The 20,219-nt window shown below is 51.0% G+C and overlaps 3 protein-coding genes across 4 annotated transcripts in view; 2 read left to right on the top strand and 1 right to left on the bottom strand.

The window, feature by feature from the left end:
• Window positions 1-394: 394 nt before the first annotated feature.
• On the top strand, window positions 395-12,716 carry FUZ (fuzzy planar cell polarity protein). 2 transcript variants are annotated; one of them, XM_058822788.1, is made up of 11 exons: window positions 395-524; window positions 618-739; window positions 1,156-1,240; window positions 2,548-2,616; window positions 3,338-3,454; window positions 4,561-4,785; window positions 6,031-6,126; window positions 8,951-9,039; window positions 10,491-10,549; window positions 11,028-11,120; window positions 12,476-12,716. In XM_058822788.1, the coding sequence occupies exons 1-11, from the start codon at window positions 438-440 to the stop codon at window positions 12,643-12,645; spliced, it is 1,212 nt and encodes a 403-aa protein (XP_058678771.1). In that variant the 5' UTR covers window positions 395-437; the 3' UTR covers window positions 12,646-12,716. The 2 variants fall into 2 exon arrangements, with proteins under 2 accessions (XP_058678771.1, XP_058678772.1); XM_058822789.1 differs by lacking the exon at window positions 8,951-9,039.
• A 1,546-nt stretch (window positions 12,717-14,262) lies between these two features.
• RPL28 (ribosomal protein L28) lies at window positions 14,263-18,649 on the bottom strand. Its single transcript, XM_058822756.1, has 5 exons — window positions 18,622-18,649; window positions 18,355-18,440; window positions 16,494-16,617; window positions 15,054-15,172; window positions 14,263-14,390 (listed from the first exon to the last, which is right to left on the bottom strand). The coding sequence occupies exons 2-5, from the start codon at window positions 18,433-18,435 to the stop codon at window positions 14,301-14,303; spliced, it is 414 nt and encodes a 137-aa protein (XP_058678739.1). The 5' UTR covers window positions 18,436-18,440; window positions 18,622-18,649; the 3' UTR covers window positions 14,263-14,300.
• The window catches only part of LOC131570359 (carnitine O-palmitoyltransferase 1, brain isoform-like), a 30,247-nt gene continuing 28,461 nt past the window's right edge, over window positions 18,434-20,219 (top strand). The window contains exon 1 of the mRNA XM_058822710.1: window positions 18,434-18,773. Within this exon, the coding sequence (XP_058678693.1) occupies window positions 18,434-18,773 (340 nt within the window). The remainder of the gene's footprint in view (window positions 18,774-20,219) is intronic.

Raw genomic sequence — 20,219 nt, 5'->3', positions numbered from 1 at the left:
TGGTTGCTGAAGCAACAGCGCCTCGACCAATCGCGTTGCAGAGGAAGCCGCGCCTCTTCCGCCGTTGCCACAGCAACCGCCCTTGGACCAATGACGTTTCAGACAAAGCCACGCCTTTTCCGCCGTTACCACGACAACTGCGTCTCGACCAATCACGTTCCAGCTTAAACCCCGCCTCTTCCGGCGTTGCCGTGGCAACCGCGGCTCTCCCGTCGTGCCCTGCGCGGCCATGGCGGCCACGGGCGGGAACTGAGCGGAGGCCGCGGGGCCGGGGCTGAAAGGGTTAAAAGGGGCGTGGGTTTAATGTTTAAGGGGCGGGGCTTAAATGTTTAAGAGGCGTGGCTTAACGGGGTGTGGGGGATAAAAGGGGTGGGTGTGGCACGTGGGGGTGGGGCTTAAAGTGAGGGGCGTGGTTCAGAAAGGAAGCGGGCGTGTCCATGCTGGAAGATGACGTCACCCCCTGCCTGGTGGGCGTGGCCACCGCCAGCGGCCTCCCCTTGTTCTGCCGCCCGCCCCGCCCACAGGTAAAGCCACGCCCCCTTTAAGCCACACCCATTTTTAGGCACCACCCCTTTTCTGCGACCTCTGACCTCTTGGCCCCGCCCCCTCTGCCCCAGCTGCCGTTCTCATTGGTCGGGGCCCTGCACGGGGTGCGGCTCTTCGGGGCGGCGGCGGGGGCGGAGCTTCGGGAGGCGGCCACGCCCACTGCCAGCCTGGCCTGGGCTCAGTACGGCAACAGGTGAGGTCACACAGGGGTCACGGGGTCATGGGGGGGTCATGGGGTCATTTGGGGGTTGGGGGTCACCAAGGGGTCATGGGGAGGTCATGGAGGGGTCACTGGGGGGTCACAGGGTTAATTTTGGGGTCACAGGTCGTGGGGTGTTGGAGAGGTCATGGGAGGTCATGAAGGGGTCAGGGGGGTCACTGAGGGGTCACGAGGTCACTGGGGGGCCAGAGGATCATGGAGGGGTCACTGAGGGGTCATGGAGAGGTCATAAAGGGGTCACAGAGAGGTCAAGTTGGGGGTCATGTTGGGGTCAGGGGTCACACTGGTGTCATGGAGGGGTCACAGGGGTCATTTGGCATCATGGAGGGGTCAGGGGTCACGTTGGGGTCAGAGGTCACGCCGAGGTCACGCCCTCTCCCCTCCCCCAGCCTGACCCTGGTCGCTCTCAGCCCCTCCCCCGGCCCCGCCGGCCCCGCCCTCCAACGGATCCTCCAATCAGCACTCGGCACCCTGGTGAGAAACCACAACAGACCAGTACAGACCAGTATGGACCAGTTTAAACCTGTACAGACCAGTATAAGCCAGTATAGGCCAGCGTAAACCAGTACAGACCAGTACAGACCAGTTTAAACCAGTGCAGACCAGTAGAAATTGTACGGACCAGTATAGACCGGTATAGACCAGTAAGGACCAGTATAAACCAGTATAGGGCAGCATAAACCAGTACAGACCAGTATAAACCAGTATAGGGCAGTATAAACCAGTACAGACCAGTATAAACCAGTATAGGCCAGCATAAACCAGTACAGACCAGTATAAACCAGTCCAGACCAGTATGGACCCGTCCGGCTCCATTCCCTCCCCCCCCAGGCTGTTTGCCCCATCCCAGTACAGACCAGTACAGACCAGTACAGACCAGTACGGACCAGTGAGGCCCAGTGACCCCCATGGATCTCCCAGTTCATCCCAGTCCCTCCCAGTAAACCCCAGTGCCCTGCCCAGTGCTCCCGGTGTCCCCAGCCCCCATTCCCAGCCCATCCCAGTAGCTCCCAGTCCATCCCAGTTTGTCCCAGTATCCCCCAGCTCCATTCCCAGTACATCCCAGTTTCCCCAGGTGCTCATACTGGGACAGAAGGAGCTGCTGCCCCATTCCCAGTTTATCCCAGTCCATCCCAGTCCATCCCAGCCCCATCCCAGTCCATCCCAGTAGCCCCCAGTCCATCCCAGTCCATCCCAGTCCATCCCAGTCTATCCCAGTTTATCCCAGTATATCCCAGTACCCCCCAACCCCATTCCCAGTACATCCCAGTTTATCCCAGTATCCCCCAGCTCCATTCCCAGTCCATCCCAGTGTATCCCAATCCCTCCCAGCCCCATTCCCAGTATATCCCAGTTTATCCCAGTCCCTCCCAGTCCATCCCAGTATATCCCAGTTTATCCCAGTCCCTCCCAGTACCCCCAAGTCCATCCCAGCTCCATCCCAGTTTATCCCAGTATATCCCAGTACCCCCCAACCCCATTCCCAGTACATCCCAGTTTATCCCAGTCCCTCGCAGTCCCCCCCAGCCCCATTCCCAGTCCATCCCAGTATATCCCAGTATATCCCAGTCCCTCCCAGCCCCATTCCCAGTATATCCCAGTTTATCCCGGTCCCTCCCAGTCCATCCCAGTTTCCCCAGGTGCTCATACTGGGACAGGAGGAGCTGCTGCCCCATTCCCAGTTTATCCCAGTTTATCCCAGTCCCTCCCAGTCCATCCCAGTATATCCCAGTTTATCCCGGTCCATCCCAGTCCCTCCCAGTCCATCCCAGTTTCCCCAGGTGCTCATACTGGGACAGGAGGAGCTGCTGCCCATCCGGAACGTGGAGAGGCTGAAACGGGACCTGAGGGTGAACTGGGAGGGACTGGGAGGGAACTGGGAGGGAACTGGGAGCACTGGGAGGCGTCTGGGGTGAACTGGGACGTACTGGGATAGACTGGGAGGGACTGGGAGGGAACTGGGAGGGGATTAAGGGGGGAACTGGGATGTACTGGGATAGACTGGGAGGAACTGGGAGGGAACTGGGAGCACTGGGAGGCGTCTGGGGTGAACTGGGATGTACTGGGAGGGAACTGGGAGGGGATTAAGGGGGGAACTGGGACGTACTGGGATAGACTGGGAGCACTGGGAGGGGTTTAAAGGGGGAACTGGGGGGGAACTGGGACATACTGGGAGCACTGGGAGGGATTTGGGGAGGTCCTGGGTGGCATTTTGGGGGTTTTGGGGTGAATTTTGGGGCTTTTTTGGGGTGAATTTTGGGCCGTTTTGGGGTGAATTTTGGGGTGAATTTTTGGGGTGAATTTTGGGGGTTTTTGTGATCCCCCTCCGCCCCTCCCCCAGGTTTGTTTGGGGGGATTTTAGGGGTGAATTTTGGGGTTTTTGGGGTGAATTTTGGGGTTTTTGTGACCCCTCCTCTGCCCCTCCCCCAGGTTTGTTGTGGGGTGAATTTTGGGGGTTTTTGGGGTGAATTTTGGGGTTTTTGGGGTGGTTTTTGGGGGGAGATCTTGGGGGTTTTTGGGGTGAATTTTGGGGCGAATTTTGGGGTTTTTGTGACCCTGCCCCTCCCCCAGGGCTGTTTCCCCCTCCTGGATTCGCTGCTGCGGCCCCGCGGGGGGGGAGGGGAGGGGTGGGGGATGGGCGGGCCCTGCTGGCCCCTCCCCCCCGGGACCCCCCGCCAGGCGCTGCAGGTGAGGGACCCCCGAAAACCTCCCCAAAATAGGGATGGGACCCCCCAAAATATCCCCAAAATAACCCTGGGACCCCCAAAAATAAACCCAAATTAGAGATGAGACCCCCAAAAATAACCCTGGGACCCCCAAAATCCACCCTAGGACTCCAAATCCACCCCCAGGACCCCCAAAATGCCCCCAAAGCCGACCTAGGACCCCCAAAATCCTCCCAGGACCCCCAAAATCTCCACCGGGAGCCCCAAAATCCCCTCAAATCAACCCAGGACCCCCAAAAACCTCCCCAAGTCCACCCCAGGACCCCCAAAATCCCCCCCACATTTCCCTGGGACCCTCAAAATCCACCCCAAAATCCCCAAATCCCCCCCCCAAAATCCCAAAATTCCCCCAATATCCCCCCCAGGAACCCCAAATTCACCCCTGGGACGCCCAAAATCCATCCTGCGCCCCCCAAATTTTAGTGGCGACCCCTCCCCAAATTCCCCGACACCCCCCCCAGATTTGGGGCTGAACCCCCCAAAATTCCCCAAAATTTTAGCGGTGACCCCTCCCCAAATCCCCTCACATCCCCAAGACCCAAAACCCCCAAATTTTGAGGTTTTTTTCCCCAAATTTCCCCCAAATTTTGGGAGTGACCCCTCCCCAAATTCCCCCACATGCCCCCAACCCCAACCCCCCCAAATTTGGGGCTGAACCCCCAAAATTCTCCAAATTCCCCAGACCAAAAACCCTCCAAATTTCTCTGCCTTCCCCAAACCCAAACCTCCCAAATTTGGGGCTGAACCCCCCAAAATCCCCCAAAATTTCCCCAAATCCCCCAGACCCAAAACCCCCAAAATTTTGGGGCGATTCCCTCAAATCCCTCCGACCCAAAACCCCCAAAATTCGGGTGTGAACCCCCTAAATTTTCCCTGCATCCCCCATACCCAAAACTTCCAGATTTTGGGGAAAACTCCATCAAATCCCCCAAATTTCTCTGCATCCGCCAGACCCAAACCCCCCAAATTTTGGGAGTGACCCCTCCCCGAATTCCCCCACACCCCCCCAGCCCAAACGCCCCCAAATTTGGGGCCGAACCCCCCAAAATTCCCCATTTTCCCCTCCAGGAGCGGCTCCAGCGCTTCGCGGCCGCGGCCCAGACGGAGCTGGGCTGCCTGCTGTGCGCAGGGGGCGTGGCCTGGCTCGGCACCGCCCACTGGGGGGCGTTACCCGACGATGACTCCGCCCACCTGCGCGCGCTGCTGGCCACGCCCCCTCCGCCAGGGGGCGGCGCCGGGGTGGGCGTGGCCGCGCGTGACGTCGCCGTGTTCCTGCCCAATAGCAGCCCGAAGGTCAGGTCACGTGGTGCGGGGTGGGGTGAAGCCTTAAATGAGCCCGAAATGATCCCGAAATTAATCCTAAAATAGCCCTAAAATAACCCTAAAATAGCCCCAAAACCGACCCCAAATAAATGCTAACATGAGCCCAAAATAACCCTAAAATCACCCCAAAACTACCCCAAATTAACACTGAAATAGCCCCAAAATTACCCCAAATTTACCTTAAAATAAACCCAAAATCGACCCTCAAATAGCCCCTAAATTACCCCGAAAATAGCCCCAAATTTACCCCAAAATAACCCAAATTTAACCCCAAAATTACCCCAAACTGACCCTAAAATTGCCCCCAAAATTACCCCCAAATGACGCCAAAATTAACCCCCAATGACCCCAACCCTTAATGACCTAAAATAGCCCCAAAAATGACCCCAAATTAACCCCAAAATTATCCCCAAAATGATCCTTAATTGACCCTAAAATAGCCCCAAAATGGCCCCAAATGAACCCCAAAATGAGAACGAATTAACCCCAAACGAACCCAAAATTCCCCCCAATGTCCCAAATGTCCCAAATGTCCCCAAATGTCCCAAATGTCCCCAAATGTGCCAAATGTCCCCAATGTCCCAAATGTCCCCAAGTGTCCCCAATGTGCCAAATGTCCCCAAATGTCCCCAAATGTCCCAAATGTCCCAAATGTCCCCAAATGTCCCAAATGTCCCAAATGTCCCCAAATGTGCCAAATGTCCCCAATGTCCCAAATGTCCCCAAATGTGCCAAATGTCCCAAATGTCCCCAAATGTCCCAAATGTCCCAAATGACCCCAATGATCCCAAATGTCCCCAATCCCCCCAATGTCCCAAATGACCCCAATGTCCCAAATGCCCCAAATGTCCCCAATGTGCCAAATCTGCCAAATGTCCCCAAATGTCCCAAATGATCCCAAATGTCCCAAATGTCCCCAAATGTCCCAAATGACCCCAAAAATCCCCAATGTCCCAAATGTCCCCAAATGTCCCAAATGCCCCCAAATGATCCCAAATGCCCCAAATGTCCCCAATGTGCCAAATCTGCCAAATGTCCCCAAATGTCCCCAATGTCCCCAATCCCCCCAATGTCCCCAAATGTCCCAAATGTCCCAAATGACCCCAAAAATGACCCCAAAATTCCCCCAAAAGTCCCAAATTGCCCCAAATGTCCCCAAAATGTCCCGAATGTCCCAAATCTCGGGGTTTCAGCGCAGTTTCCCCTCCCCCCCAGGTGCCGCTGCGGCTGCTGTGGCTGCGGCTGCTGCCGGGGGTGGGGGCGGGGCTGCTGTGCGGGCCCCGCCCCTCGCTGCACCACGTGATCGGCCAGGTGAGACCCCAAAAACCCCAACGGGACCCCAAAAGGGACCCCGAACCCAAAACTGACCCCAAAGGCAGAGATGATCCCAAATGATCCCAAAGTGCCCCAAAACTGATCCCAAAACTGAACCCGAAACCCCAAAAGTGACCCCAAAACCCCAAATGTGACCCCAAAAGGGACCCCGAACCCACCGAGAACCCCAAAGGCAGAGATGATCCCAAAATGATCCCAAAGTGCCCCAAAATGTCCCCAAAACTGAACCCGAAACCCCAAAACTGAAACTGAAACCGACCCCAAACCCCCAAACGTGACCCCAAAACCCCAAATGTGACCCCAAAAGTGACCCCGAACCCACAAATAACCCCAAAGCCAGAGATGATCCCAAATGATCCCAAAGTGCCCCGAAACCGACCCCAAAACCAACCCCAAAACCCCAAACGGGACCCCAAAACCCCAAAATGACCCCAAAAGGGACCCTGAACCCACCAAGAATCCCAGAGCCAGAACTGACCCAAAATGATCCCAAAATGACCCCGAAACTGAACCTGAAACACCAAAACTGACCCAAAACCGACCCCAAAACCCCAAATGTGACCCCAGAATTGACCCGGAACCCACCAAGAACCCCAAAGCCAGAGATGATCCCAAAATGATCCCAAAGTGATCCCAAAGTGCCCCAAAATGACCCCAAAACTGAAACTGAAACCCCAAAATTGACCCCAAACCCACAAATAACCCCAAAGCCAGAAATGATCCCAAAATGCCCCAAAATGACCCAAAACTGACCCCAAAACCCCAAAAGTGACCCTGAACCCACCAAGAACCCCAAAGCCAGAACTGACCCAAAATGATCCCAAAGTGCCCCAAAATGACCCCAAAACTGACCCCGAAACCCCAAAAGTGACCCCGAACCCACAAATAACCCCAAAGCCAGAAATGATCCCAAAATGATCCCAAAATGCCCCAAAACTGAACCCGAAACCCCAAAACTGGCCCGAAACCGACCCCAAAACCCCAAACGTGACCCCAAAAGTGACCCCGAACCCACCAAGAACCCCAAAGGCAGAGATGATCCCAAATGATCCCAAAATGTCCCAAAATGACCCCGAAACTGAACCCGAAACCCCAAAAGTGACCCCGAACCCGCAAATAACTCCAAAGCCAGAACTGACCCAAAATGATCCCAAAGTGCCCCAAAATGACCCCGAAACCCCAAAACTGACCCCAAACCGATCCCAAAACCCCAAACGTGACCCCAAAACCCCAAATGTGACCCCAAAATCGGAATTATCCCAAAGTGACCCCAAAAGTGACCCCAAAGCCAAAACTGACCCTGAACCCACAAATAACCGCAAAGCCAAAACTGACCCAAAATGATCCCAAGGTGTCGCAAAGTGCCCCAAAACTGAACCCAAAACCCCAAAACTGACCAGAAACCGACCCCAAAACCCCAAACGTGACCCCAAAACCCCAAACGTGACCCCAAAATCCCAAATGTGACCCCAAAATCGGAATTATCCCAAAATGACCCCAAAAGTGACCCCGAACCCACAAATAACCCCAAAGCCAGAGATGATCCCAAAATGTCCCAAAGTGCCCCAAAATGCCCCAAAACTGACCCGAAACCGACCCCAAAACCCCAAATGTGGCCCCAAAATCCCAAATGTGACCCCAAAACCGACCTGAACCCAGAAATGATCCCAAACTGACCCCAAAAATGCCCCAAAATATCCCCCCCGAAACCCACCAAAACTGCCCCCAAACTGACCCCAAAATAACCCCCAAAATCCCAAAATAACCCCAAAAAAATCCCAAAACTGACCCCAAAAATAACCCCAAAATAACCCCAAAATAACCCCAAAACTTCCCCCCCCAAAAAACCCCAAAAAAACCACCCAAAATGCCCCAAAACAAAACCCTAAAAAACCCCGAAGTAACCCGCAAAATTAACCCCAAAAACCCCAAACTGCCCCAAAATAACCCTAAAAAACTCCAAATTAACCCGCAAAATTAACCCCCAAAAAAACCCCAAACTGCCCCAAAATAACCCCCAAAAAAACCCCAAAACTGCCCCAAAATAACCCTAAAAAACTCCAAATTAACCCGCAAAATTAACCCCCAAAAAAACCCCAAACTGCCCCAAAATAACCCCCAAAAAAACCCCAAAACTGCCCCAAAATAACCCTAAAAAACCCCAAAATAACCCGCAAAACTGCCCCCCAAAAAAACCCCAAATAACCCCAAATTCCTGGTGGGATTTTCTGGGGTCCTTCCCACCCCCAAAATCCCAATTTTTTCCCAAAAATCCCCAATTTTGCCCCAAATTTCCCAGCTGGTGCCGCAGTTTTGGTGTTCCATCCTGGACCCCAAAATAACCCCAAAGCTCTTCTAAAATAACCCCCAAAATTACCCCAAATTAACCCCCAAAGAACCCCAAAATTGCCCCAAAATAACCCCAAAATAATCCCAAAACTGCCCAAAAATCCCCCAAAACTGCCCCAAAATAACCCTAAAAATAACTCCCAAATAACCCCAAAATAACCCAAACACTACCCCAAAAAAACCCGAAAGTAACTCCCCAAAAACCCCAAATTATCCCAGAAAGAACCCCAAAAGTGCCCCCCAAAAAAACCCAAAAAACCCCAAAATAACCCCCCAAAAAATCGCAAAATTGACCCCAAAATAACCCAAAAAAAAAGCCGAAAATTGCCCCAAAATAACCCAAAAAACCCCAAATAACCCCAAATTCCTGGTGGGATTTTCTGGGGTCCTTCCCACCCCCAAAATCCCAATTTTTTCCCAAAAATCCCCAATTTTGCCCCAAATTTCCCAGCTCGTTCCCCAGTTTTGGGGCCCGGCCCTGGAGCAGCTGCGGGGCTGGGCCCGGCCCCGCCCCCCCCCGCTGCCCCCCGAGGTTCTGGGGTGAGTCCGGGGCACCCCCAAATCCGGGGGCGATTTTGGGGTGAAATCCCAAAAATTTGGGAGTTTGGGCGGGAAAAAGCCCCAAAATTTGGGGGTTTTGGGGTGAAAATCCCAAAATTTGGGGGGTTTGGGGGGGATTTTTTGGGGGGAAAACCCCCAAATTTGGGGGGAGTTTGGGGTGAGTCCGGGGCACCCCCAAATTCGGGGCGATTTTGGGGTGAAATCCCAAAATTTTGGGAGTTTGGGCGGGAAAAAGCCCCAAAATTTGGGGGTTTTGGGGTGAAAATCCCAAAATTTGGGGGGTTTGGGGAGGATTTTTGGGGGGAAAAACCCCAAATTTGGGGGGAGTTTGAGGTGAGTCTGGGGGGAGCCCGAAATTTGGAGGGGATTTTTGGGGTGAAAATCCCAAATTTGGGAGGTCTTGGGGGGAAGATCCCAAATTTTGGGGTTTTTGGGGAGAGTTTTGGGGAAAATCCCAATTTTTGAGGCATTTTGGGGGGGAATTTTGGGGTGAAATCCCAAAATTTGGGGGTCTTGGGGGGGATTTTTGGGGGAAACCCCCAAATTTGGGGAGATTTTTTAGGGGGAAACCCCAAATCTGGGGGGATTTTTGTGGTGAGTCCGGGGGGACCCCCAAATTCGGGGGGCATTTTGGGGTGAAATCCCAAAATCTTGAGAGTTAGGGCGGGAAAAATCCCCAAAATTTGGGGGGTTTTGGGGTGAAAATCCCAAAATTTGGGGGGTTTTGGGGGGATGTTTAGAGAGAAAACCCCAAATTTGGAGGGATTTTGGGGTGAAATCCTAAAATTTGGGGGTTTTGGGGGAGAAAATCCCAAAATTTGGAGGGTCTTGAGGGGATTTTTGGGGTGAAACCCCCAAATTTGGGAGGGAAAAAATCCCAAAATTTGGAGGTTTTGGGGTGGAAATCCCGAATTTTGGGGTAAAAATCCCGAATTTGGGGGGTCTTGCGGGAGTCTGGGGTGACCCCGAAATTTGGGGGGGAGTGTTGGGGTGAAATTCCAAAATTTTGGGAGTTTGGGGGGGAAAATCCCAAAATTTGGGGGTGTTGGGGAGATTTTTGGGGAGAAAACCCCAAATTTTGGGGGGAATTTTTAGGGAGAAAACCCCAAATTTGGGGGGTTTGGGGGGATTTTTGAGGTGAGTTCGGGGGGACCCCAAAATTTGGGGGGGTCTGAATTTGGGGAGGGGTCTTGGGGGGAATAACCCCAAAATTTGGGGGGGGGATTTTTGGGGGATTTTGGGTGGAATTTTTTGGGAGGAAACCCCAAAATTTGGGGGGTCCTGAGGGGGAAAAAAACCAAAATTTGGGGGGATTTTTGAGGAGAAAAGCCCAATTTTGGGGTTCTGGATTTGTGGGGGGATTTTGGGGGGTCTGGGGGGTTTTTTTGGGGGGGTTTTCCCCAAATTTTCCTTTCCCCTCCCCCCCCCAGGTACCTCCTGATCCATCGGGGGCGGAGCCAGAGCGGGATCGTCAAGGGGGCGGGGCCGGGTTGGTGACCCCAAAAATCCCCAAATTCACCCCAAAAATCCCCAAATTCACCCCAAAAATCCCCAAATTCACCCCAAATTATCCCAAATTCACCCCAAAATGTCCCAAATTCACCCCAAAAATCCCCAAATTCACCCCAAATTGTCCCAAAATCACCCCAAATTTCCCCATTTTTACCCAAAATTTTCCCCAAATTTCCCCATTTTTCCCCCAAATTTTCCCGATTTTCCCCCATTTTTCCCCCAAATTTTCCCAAAATTTCCCGATTTTTCCCCCAAATTTTCCCAAAATTTCCCGATTTTTCCCCATTTTCCCCCCAAATTTTCCCAAAATTTCCCCATTTTCCCCCATTTTTACCCCAAATTTTCCCAAAATTTCCCGATTTTCCCCCATTTTTACCCCAAATTTCCCCAAATCCCCCATTTTTACCCCAAATTTTCCCAAAATTTCCCGATTTTCCCCCATTTTTGCCGCCCAGCCGGGGCTCTGCCCCCCCAGCTCCGCCCCGAGGCCCTCAGGGAGCTCCGGACCCTCCTGGAACCCCAAATCTGCCCCAAAACGGGGGGCCAAGGTCAGGGGGACCCCAAAAATCCTTTGGGTTTTTTATTTATGGGGAGGGGGCGACCCCAAAAATATTTTGGGATTTTTTAGGGGGGAAAAGGTGAGAGGAGACCCCAAAAATAATTTGGGATTTTGGGGGGGGGGTTTAGGGTGAGTGAGGCACCCCAAAAATATTTTTTGGGATTTTTTTTTTTAGGGGTAGGGGGGACCCCAAAACTTTTCGTTGGGTTTTTTTGGGGGGTAAAGGTGAATGGGGCACCCCAAAAATCTTTCTGGGTTTTTTTTGAGTTTTTTTTGGGGGGAGTTTTGGGGTCTGTTGGGGGCTTTTTAATGGAATCTTGGGGTGTCTGGAAGTGGCCAAGGGGGAGGATTTGGGTTTTTTTCAGAGGGATTTTGGGGTGAATTTTGAGGATTTTTAGGGTTCAGGAGGGCACAAAATGGGGTTTTGGGGCTGAAATAATTTTGGGGTGCCCCCAGGACCCCATTGTGACACAATTGTGGGTCTCTAGGGGGGATATTTGGGGTTTTGGGGGTGACACAATTTTGGGGTGCCTCCAGGACCCCATTCTGTCACACTTGGGGGTCTCTAGGGGGGATATTTGGGGTTTTGGGGGCTGAAATAATTTTGGGGTGCCCCCAGGACCCCATCCTGACACACCTGGGGGGTCCCTAGAGGGGTCCCTATGGGGTTTTGGGGGCTGAAATAGTTTTGGGGTGCCCCCCAGGTCTCCACTGATGGACACAGGGTCCCTTTGGGGGGACACTTTGGGGTTTTGGGGGGCCAAAAGGAGCAGGCGGGGGTCGGTTTGGGGGTCACTTGGGGGGATTTGGGGGGTCCCTATGGGATTTTGGAGCTGAAATAATTTTGGGGTGTCCCCAGGACCTCATCCTGACATACTTGGGGGTCTCTAGGGGGGTTATTTGGGGTTTGGGGGCTGAAATAATTTTGGGGTGTCCCCAGGACCCCATTGTGACATACTTGGGGGTCTCTAGGGGGGTTATTTGGGGTTTTGGGGGTGATATAATTTTGGGGTGCCCCCAGGACCCCCCCTGAGGCCCAAGCTGTGCTACCTGGGGTCACTTTGGGGGTCCCTAGAGGGGTCACTATGAGGTGTCAGTTTGGGGGATTGCTTTGGGCGTCACTTTGGGGGTCCCTAGAGGGATCATTATGGGGTTTTGGGGCTGAAATACTTTTGGGGTGCCCCCAGGACCCCCCCAAATGAGGCCCAAACTCTGCTACCTGGGGACACTATGAGGGTCCCTAGAGGGGTCACTTTGGGGTGTCACTTTGGGGGTCATTTGGGGAGGTTGTTGGGATAACTTTAAGGGGTTTTTGGGGCTGAAATAATTTTGGGGTGCCCCCAGGACCCCCCCAAATGAGGCCCAAACTCTGCTACCTGGCCTTCCCCACGCACACCGGGTGCTGCCTCCTCCGGCCGGGGCTGACGCTGCTGCTGCTGCTGCCCCCCGGCACCCCCCGAGAGCCCCTGAACCCCACAGCCCTGAACGCCCTGAACGCGCTGGGGTACGGCTGAAACACCCCGAAAATACAGCCCAAACACCCCAAAAATACACCCCAAAACTCACCTGAGAGGGGGAAATAAAATATTGCTGAGCTGGAGAGTCAGTGTGGTGGAGAGGTGAGGGGGAAATGTGAAGGGGAACGGGGAGGAAGGTGAGGGGAAAATGGCGGAGAAATGTGAGGGGGAAAAGAGGGAAACGTGAGGGGGGAAATATGGGGGGGAAATGAGGGAAACGTGAGGGGAGAAAAGGGGGAAAAACATGAGGGGAAAAGGGCGGGAAACGTGAGGGCAGAAATGGCGAGAAATTTGAGGGGGAGAGTGGGAAATGTGAGGGGAAACAAAAGGCAGGAACCATGAGGGAAAAAAGAGGGAAATGTGAGGGGAAAAAGGGTGGGAAACGTGAGGGGAGAAAAAGGGCGGGAAGCGTGAGGGGGAAATGTGAGGGGAAAATGGCGGAGAAATGTGAGGGGAAAAGGGCAGGGGGAAAATGGCGGAGAAATGTGAGGGGAAAAGGGCAGGAAATGTGAGGGGAAAAAGAGGGAAAAATGAGGGGGAAAATGGGGGAAACGTGAGGGGAAAAGGGTGGGAAAAGTGAGGGGAGAAAGGGCAAGAATTGTGAGGAGAGAAATAGGGGAAATGTGAGGGGGAAAAAGGGGGAAACATGAAGGGGAAATGGCGGAGAAACATGAGAGGAGAAATGGAAATGTGAGGGGGAAAATGGGGGAAACGTGAGGGGGAAATAGCGGGGAAATGTGAGGGGAGAAACGGAAATGTGAGGGGAAAAGGGTGGGAACCATGAGGGGACAATGGCAGAGAAACCATGATGGGGAAGAGTGAGAAATGTGAGGGGAAAATGGGACAAATGTGAGGAGGAAAAGGGGGGAAATATGAGAGAGAAAAAGGGGGAAAAGTGAGGGGAGGAAAGGGGTGGAAACGTGAGGGGGAAAGAATGGAAAATGTGAGGGGAGGAAAGGGGGGAAACATGAGGGGGGAAATGTAAGGGGAAAAATGAGGGAAATGTGAGGGGGAAAAGGGAAATGTGAGGGGAGGAAAGGTCGGGAAATGTGAGGGGAAAATGGGAGAAACGTGAGAAAATGGTGGGAAACGTGAGGGGGAAAGAGTGGGAAACATGAGGGGGAAATGGGAGGGGAGGAAAGGGGTGAAAATGTGAGGGGAAAAAAGGGAAACGTGAGGGGAAAAGAGCAGGAAATGTGAAGGGGGAAAATGGCAGAAATGTGAGGCGGGGAAAGGACAGGAAATGTGAGGGGAAAAGGAGAAAATGTGAGGGGGAAAAGGGTGGGAGCGTGATGGGGAAAGGGGAAATGTGAGGGGAGAAAAAGCTGAGAAATATGAAGGGAGAAAAAGGAAATGTGAGGGAAAAAGGGGAAGTGTGAGGGGGAAACATGAAGGGGAAAAGGGGGGAAATGTGAGTGGCAAAAGGGTGAGAAACGTGAGGAGAATAAAGGAAAATGTGAGAGGAGAAAAGGGGGGAAACACGAGGGGAAATGGCGAGGAAGGTTAGGGAAGAAATGGGAGAAATGTGAGTGGAAAAATGGGAAAAAAAGGGGAAAAATTGCATCAATATCCCCCTAAATTCCTCAAGTTCCCTTCCCCAAAATCAAGCACAGATTCTGGAGGTTGTTCAAACATTTTATTTCTGATGAAGTTTAAGGGGCCTTGGCCGCCCTCACCCTCTTCTTCCTCACCACCACCGGCTTCTGGCTGCGCAGGATGGCGCTGGCCCGGCGCAGAGCAGCCTGGAGGGGACAAAATTAAAAAGTTAACACCCAAATATAAAAAATAATCCTGGAAATTATGGGGGAGCACGGCCTAAATTATCCCTCAGAAATCCCAGTGTAAATTTGGGGTCCACTCCCAGTTTTGGGGACTCCCAAATCCATCAGAAGTGTTTTAAGCCAGTCCAAGATATTTTTAAATTTCCTCAATATTTGGGGGTTTAGAACCCACCCCAATTTTGGGGATCCCTTTTTTTGTCAGCTTGCGAATCTTGGGGTCCCCGCCTCTGTTATTAAACCCACAAATTTTGGGGTCCAAACAATTTTGGGGTAACCCTTAAATTTTTTTGCATCTTTCTCCTATAAATTTTCCCACTCCCCCATTGCTTTCACAGCCCAAATTTCACAACTCCCCCCACATTTTTGGGGCTGTTTGTGGCTTTGGGGACCCCCCCGGATTTTGGGGACCCCTCCCCGGATTTTGGGGTCCCCTCCTTTGTTATCACACCCACAAATTTTGGGGTAACCCCCAAATTTCTGCATCTTCCTCCCATAAAAGTTTCCACTCCCCCATCGCTTTCACAGCCCAAATTTCACAACTCCCCCACATTTTTGGGGCTGTTTGTGGCTTTGGGGACCCCCCGGATTTTGGGGACCCCTCCCCAGGTTCGGGGGACCCCTCACCATGCGCAGGTCCCTCCTGTATCTGTTTTTGCTGATCAGGTGCCTCAGGCTCCTGAGGGAGCCGCGGGCGTCGCGCCGGATCCGCACCCGCACGTACGACGAGGCCGGCTTGCGCTGGCCTGCGGTAAAAATAACAAAAATTGGTTCAAAAGGCACAAAATTTCAGTCAACAGCACCTAAAAATGCTCCCAAAATTCCCGAAAAAATTCACAAAAGTTTAGCCCAAAAATCACTAAAAAAATCCCCCAAAAAAATCACCAAAATTTCACTGAACGGTCCCAAAAAATTCACTGAAAATGCTCCAAAAATTTCCCAAAAAATTCACCAAAATTTCAGTAAACAGCACCCAAAAATTCAGTAAAAAAGCTCCAAAAGCGTCTGAAATTATTCACAAAAAATTCACCAAAATTTCGCAACAGTCCCAAAAAATTCACTAAAAATGCTCCAAAAAAAATTCCCACATTTCCCAAAAAATTCACAAAAACTCACCAAAAAATCACCAGAAAACATTAAAAATTCACCAAAATTTCACTAAACAGCCCCCAAAAATTCACTAAAAACGCTCCAAAAATTTCCCAATAACTCATAAAAAAACCACAAAAAATTCACAAAAAAGCACCAAAAATTCACCAAAAAATACTAAAAATTCACAAAATTTTACTAAACAACCATCAAAAAGTCACGAAAATGCTCAAAACTTTCCCAAATTATTCTCAAAAAATGCACAAAAGTCCCACCAAAAAATAATAAAAATGTCATAAAAAATTCACCAAAAATGGCTACAAAAATCCCCAAAACCACAAAAATTTCACCAAAAACCACTAAAAATTCACAAAAATTCACCAAGAAATCACAAAAAATTCACTAAAAAGTCCCAAAAATTCATTGAAAACTCTTAAAAATTTCACTGAAAATTAAAAGAAATTCCCCCAAAAATCAGAAAAATTTTACCAAAAATCACTAAAAATTCAATTAAATTCTCCAAAAATCACCATATATTTTATTATAAAAACCCATTGAAAATCACTAAAAACTGATAAAAATCACTAAAAATTCTCTATCATTTTACACAAAAATTCCTAGAAAATTCACTAAACTTCAGAAAATACTCCAAAAAATCCCAAAAGAATTCCCGAAAAAATCAGAAACAATTTCCTTAAAAACTCATTTAAAATCCTCCAAAAAAATCACCAAAAATTTGATATTAAAAAATTAAAAACCACTAAAAATTCATAAAAACCCCTGCAAAAAATCCTAAAAACATTCACTAAAAATTGAGAAAATATTCCATAAAATTCCCAAAAAATTCCGAAAAAAACCCCAAAAAATCCAGAATAAACTGCCAAAACACGCACCAAAAATCTCCCCAAAAAATCACAATTTTTTTTCTTCTAAAAAGTCACTGAAATCTCATTAAAAATAAATGTAAATGATAAAAACCTGAGCGTTTTTTGAGCACCACCACGATGCCTTTCCCATCCGGCGCCGGCTCCACGCCCACGGTTTTGCGGTGGATCAGCCCGTTGTAACGGAAGGAATTCCGGGCCTTGAGGTTGTTGGGCTCCTGGGGGGAAAATTTTGGGGTGCACTGAAAATTTTGGGGGAGTTTTGGGGTTTTTGAAGGGATTTTGGGGTGTTTAAAGTGGATTTGGGGGGTTCGGGTGAATCAATCCATTGTAACGGAAGGAATTCCGGGCCTTGAGGTTGTTGGGCTCCTGAGGGGAGATTTTGGGGTGCACTGAAAACTTTGGGGTATTTAGGGAGGTTGAAATAAAGTTTTGGGGTGCTCAGAGAGGATTTGTGGGGGTTTAAAGGGGATTTGAGGGGGTTTAAAAGGGATTTAGGGGTGTTTAAAGGGGATTTGGGGGGGACTTAAATAAGATTTGGGGGGGTTTAAAAGGGATTTTGGGGGGTTCAAGGGGAATTTGGGGGGACTCCAATATAAAATTTTGGGGTGTTCAGAGAGGATTTGTGGGGGTTTAAAGGGGATTTGAGAGGGTTTAAAAGGGATTTGGGGGTGTTTAAAGTGGATTTTGGGGGTTCAGAGGGGTTTGGGGTGGATCAGCCCACTGTAACGGAAGGAATTCCGGGCCTTGAGGTTGTTGGGCTCCTGAGGGGAGATTTTGGGGTGCACTCAAAATTTTGGGGTGCAGTGAAAATTTTGGGGGGTTTTCGAAGCCGTCAGGAGGTGTTTGGGGGGGGTTCAGAGGTTTTGTGGGGATTTGAGGGGATTTAAATGGGATTTTGGGGGATCCAAAGGGGATTTGTGGAGGTTCAGAAGGGATTTGGGGGTGTTTCAAGGGGGGTTTGGGGGATTTTTAGAGGATTTTGGGGGGTTCAGAAAGGATTTGAGGGGTTCAAAGAAGATTTGAGGAGTTCCGAAGGAATTTGGGGGAGTTCAAAGGGGATTTTGGGGGTCCAAAGTGGATTTGGGGGGGTTTAGAAGAGAATTGGGGGGTTCAAGGGGGGTTTGGGGGGTTTTGAGGGGATTTTGGGGGGGTTCAAAGAAGATTTGAGGGGTTCAAAGGGGATTTGGGCCAGTTAAAAGGTGATTTGGGGGGTTCAAAGGAGATTTAGAGGGTTCAGAGGGAATTTGGGGGGTTCAAAGGAGATTTTGGGGGGTTCAAAGGGGATTTGAGGGCGTTCAAAAGGGACTTAGGGGCTTCAGAAGGAATTGGGGGGGGTCAAAGGAGATTTGGGGGTTTTAAAAGGGGATTTTGAGGAGGTTCAAAGGAGATTGGGGAGATTAAAATAAGATTTGGGGGGTTTTGAGGGGGTTCAAAGGGGCCTTGGGGGGGTTTAAAGTAAAATTTGTGGGGATTCAAAGGTGATTTATGGGGTCCAAAGGAGATTTGGGGGGGTTTAAAGGAGATTGGGGAGATTCAAATGAGATTTGGGGGGTTCAAAAGGGATTTGGGGGTGGTTAAAAGGAGGCTTGGGGGGTTCAAGGAAGACATGGGAGGGTTTAAAGGTGATTTGGGGGGATTTAAAGGAGGTTTGGGGAGGCTGAAATAAGATTTGGGGATGTTCAAAGAGGATTTGGGAGGGTTTGAGGATATCCCCCACAATTTACAGCGCACCCCAAAAATTCGGGAGGTGCTCAGGAGGCTCGGGGGAGAAACAGGAATGGAATCCCAAAGGTTTGGGGTGGGCTGAGAGGATTTGAGGGGCTCCCATGAGGGTTTGGAGGAATACTAAATATCTGAATATTCCCCTTAATGGGGTTTATTGGATTTTTGGGCATCCCCACCCCGTTCCCCGCTCCCTTCCCGGTTTGGGGGTGCCCCCTCCCCGCACTGACGGTGCTGTAGGTCTGGTTGTTCCTCTTCAGCAGGAAACTGGAGCAGTTCCGCACCACCATCCACTGCAAATGGGCCGACATGGCGCCTGTGGGGAACCGGGGAGAGGCCTCAGCGCCCGCCGCCACACCGGCACCGCGGCTTCCAGCCCCATCCCCGCTCCATCCCCTTCCTCCCGCCCTTAGGAACCCTTCCCCGGGGTCGGGGACCCCTCTCCCGGTACCGCGAACCCCCAGAGGCCGCCGCAAAGCGGAGCCCTCACGCCGCACCTCCGCTCCCCGCGGCCGCCGGAAACGGAAAGAGCGAGGAGAGCTGCGGCGCCTCGCTAAGCTCCGCCCTCCTCCGGTAATTTCCGCCCTGCTTCGGGAATCTCCGTCCTGCGCTCGGAGTTCTCCGCCGATACTCGGAAATCTCCGCCAGTGTTCGTGAATCTCAGCATTCCTTCGGAAATTTCCGCGTTCTCTTCGGCAGGCTCCGCCGTAGCCTCGGAGCGGTGTTCGGGTCCTTTCGGCTCCGTGAGGGAGTTTACGGAAAAGGGCGGGAAACGTGAGGGGGGGGGAAAAGGGAGGGAAATGTGAGAGGGAAAGGGTGGGGAACGTGAGGGGAAAAGGGTGGGAAATGTGAGGGAGAAAAAGGGAGGGAAGTGTGAGGGGGATTTTGGGATATGTGAGGGGGAAAGGCAAGAAAAATGAGGGAAAAGGGCGAGGAATGAGGGAAAATGGGTGGGAAACGTGAGAGTGGAAAAGAGTGGGAAACCTGAGGGTGGGAAACGTGAGGGTGGAAAAGAGTGGGAAACCTGAGGGGGAAAAAGGGCGGGAAGTGTAAGGGGGGATTATGGGAAATGTGAGGGGGAAAAGGCAAGAAAAATGAGGGAAAATTATGGGGAACGTGAGGTAAAAAGGGCGAGGAATGAGGGAAAATAGGTGGGAAATGTGAGGGGGGAAAAGGGAGGGAAGTGTGAGGGAAGAAAAGGGTGGGCATTCTGAGGGGAAAATTATGGGAAATGTGAGGGGGAAAGGCAAGAAAAATGAGGGGAAAAGGGTGGAAATGAGGGAAAATAGGTGGGAAATGTGAGGGGAAAATGATGGGGAACGTGAGGGAAAAAGGCAAGAAAAATGTGCGAAAAGGGTGGGGAATGTGAGGTAAAAAGCGTGAGGAATGAGGAAAATGGGCAGGAAATGTGAGGGGGGAAAATGGCGGAAATTGTGAGGGGAAAATTATGGGAAATGTGAGGGGAAAAAAAAGGCCAGAAAAATGAGGGGAAAGGGTGGGAAACGTGAGGGGAGAAAAGGGCGGGAAGCGTGAGGGAGAAATTATGGGAAATGTGAGGGGAAAATGATGGGGAATGTGAGGGAAAAAAGGCAAGAAAAATAAGGGAAAACGTGAGGTAAGAAGGGTGGGAAATGTGAGGGGGAAATGGGTGGGAATTCTGAGGGGAAAATTATGGGAAACGTGAGGGGAAAAGGCAAGAAAAATGAGAGAAAAGAGTGATAAACGTGAGGGAAGAAAAGTTTGGAAAGCGTGAGGGGACAAAAGTGCGGGAAACGTGAGCGGTCCCACCTGGAGCAGCCCTTGCAGGTGAGGCCTTACCTGAGGAGGTTTTTGGGGGAATTTGGTTTTTTTTTGGGGTATCTGTCGGTTTTTCCCACAACAATTGGGTAATACTGGAAGCTGGAGTGGTTTATACTGGTTTATACTGGTTTGCTGTGGGTTATTCTGGATGTGCTGTTTTATAGTGGGTTGTACTGGGCTGTACTGGTTTGAACCAGGTTATACTGGGTTATATTTAGTTGTACTGGTTTATAATGGTTTATAATTGTTTATACTGGGTTATTCTGGTTTATACTGGTTTATCCTGGTTTATACT

The sequence above is a fragment of the Ammospiza caudacuta genome, chromosome 34 (assembly GCF_027887145.1).
Source record: "Ammospiza caudacuta isolate bAmmCau1 chromosome 34, bAmmCau1.pri, whole genome shotgun sequence".
In the NCBI taxonomy this organism is placed as follows: Eukaryota; Metazoa; Chordata; class Aves; order Passeriformes; family Passerellidae; genus Ammospiza; species Ammospiza caudacuta.
Note: the sequence above shows the minus strand (reverse complement) of the source record. Positions and strands in the feature narration are given on the sequence as shown.

Coding starts and splice junctions, on each gene's coding strand:
- FUZ (XM_058822788.1), top strand. CDS start 438: ATGCTGGAAGATGACGTCACCCCCTGCCTGGTGGGCGTGGCCACCGCC. Junction 740..1,155: donor TGGGCTCAGTACGGCAACAG/GTGAGGTCACAC, acceptor CCCCTCCCCCAG/CCTGACCCTGGTCGCTCTCA. Junction 1,241..2,547: donor AATCAGCACTCGGCACCCTG/GTGAGAAACCAC, acceptor CAGTTTCCCCAG/GTGCTCATACTGGGACAGGA.
- RPL28 (XM_058822756.1), bottom strand. CDS start 18,435: ATGTCGGCCCATTTGCAGTGGATGGTGGTGCGGAACTGCTCCAGTTTC. Junction 15,173..16,493: donor GGTGCTCAAAAAACGCTCAG/GTTTTTATCATT, acceptor TTTTTACCGCAG/GCCAGCGCAAGCCGGCCTCG. Junction 14,391..15,053: donor ACAGGAGGGACCTGCGCATG/GTGAGGGGTCCC, acceptor TGTCCCCTCCAG/GCTGCTCTGCGCCGGGCCAG.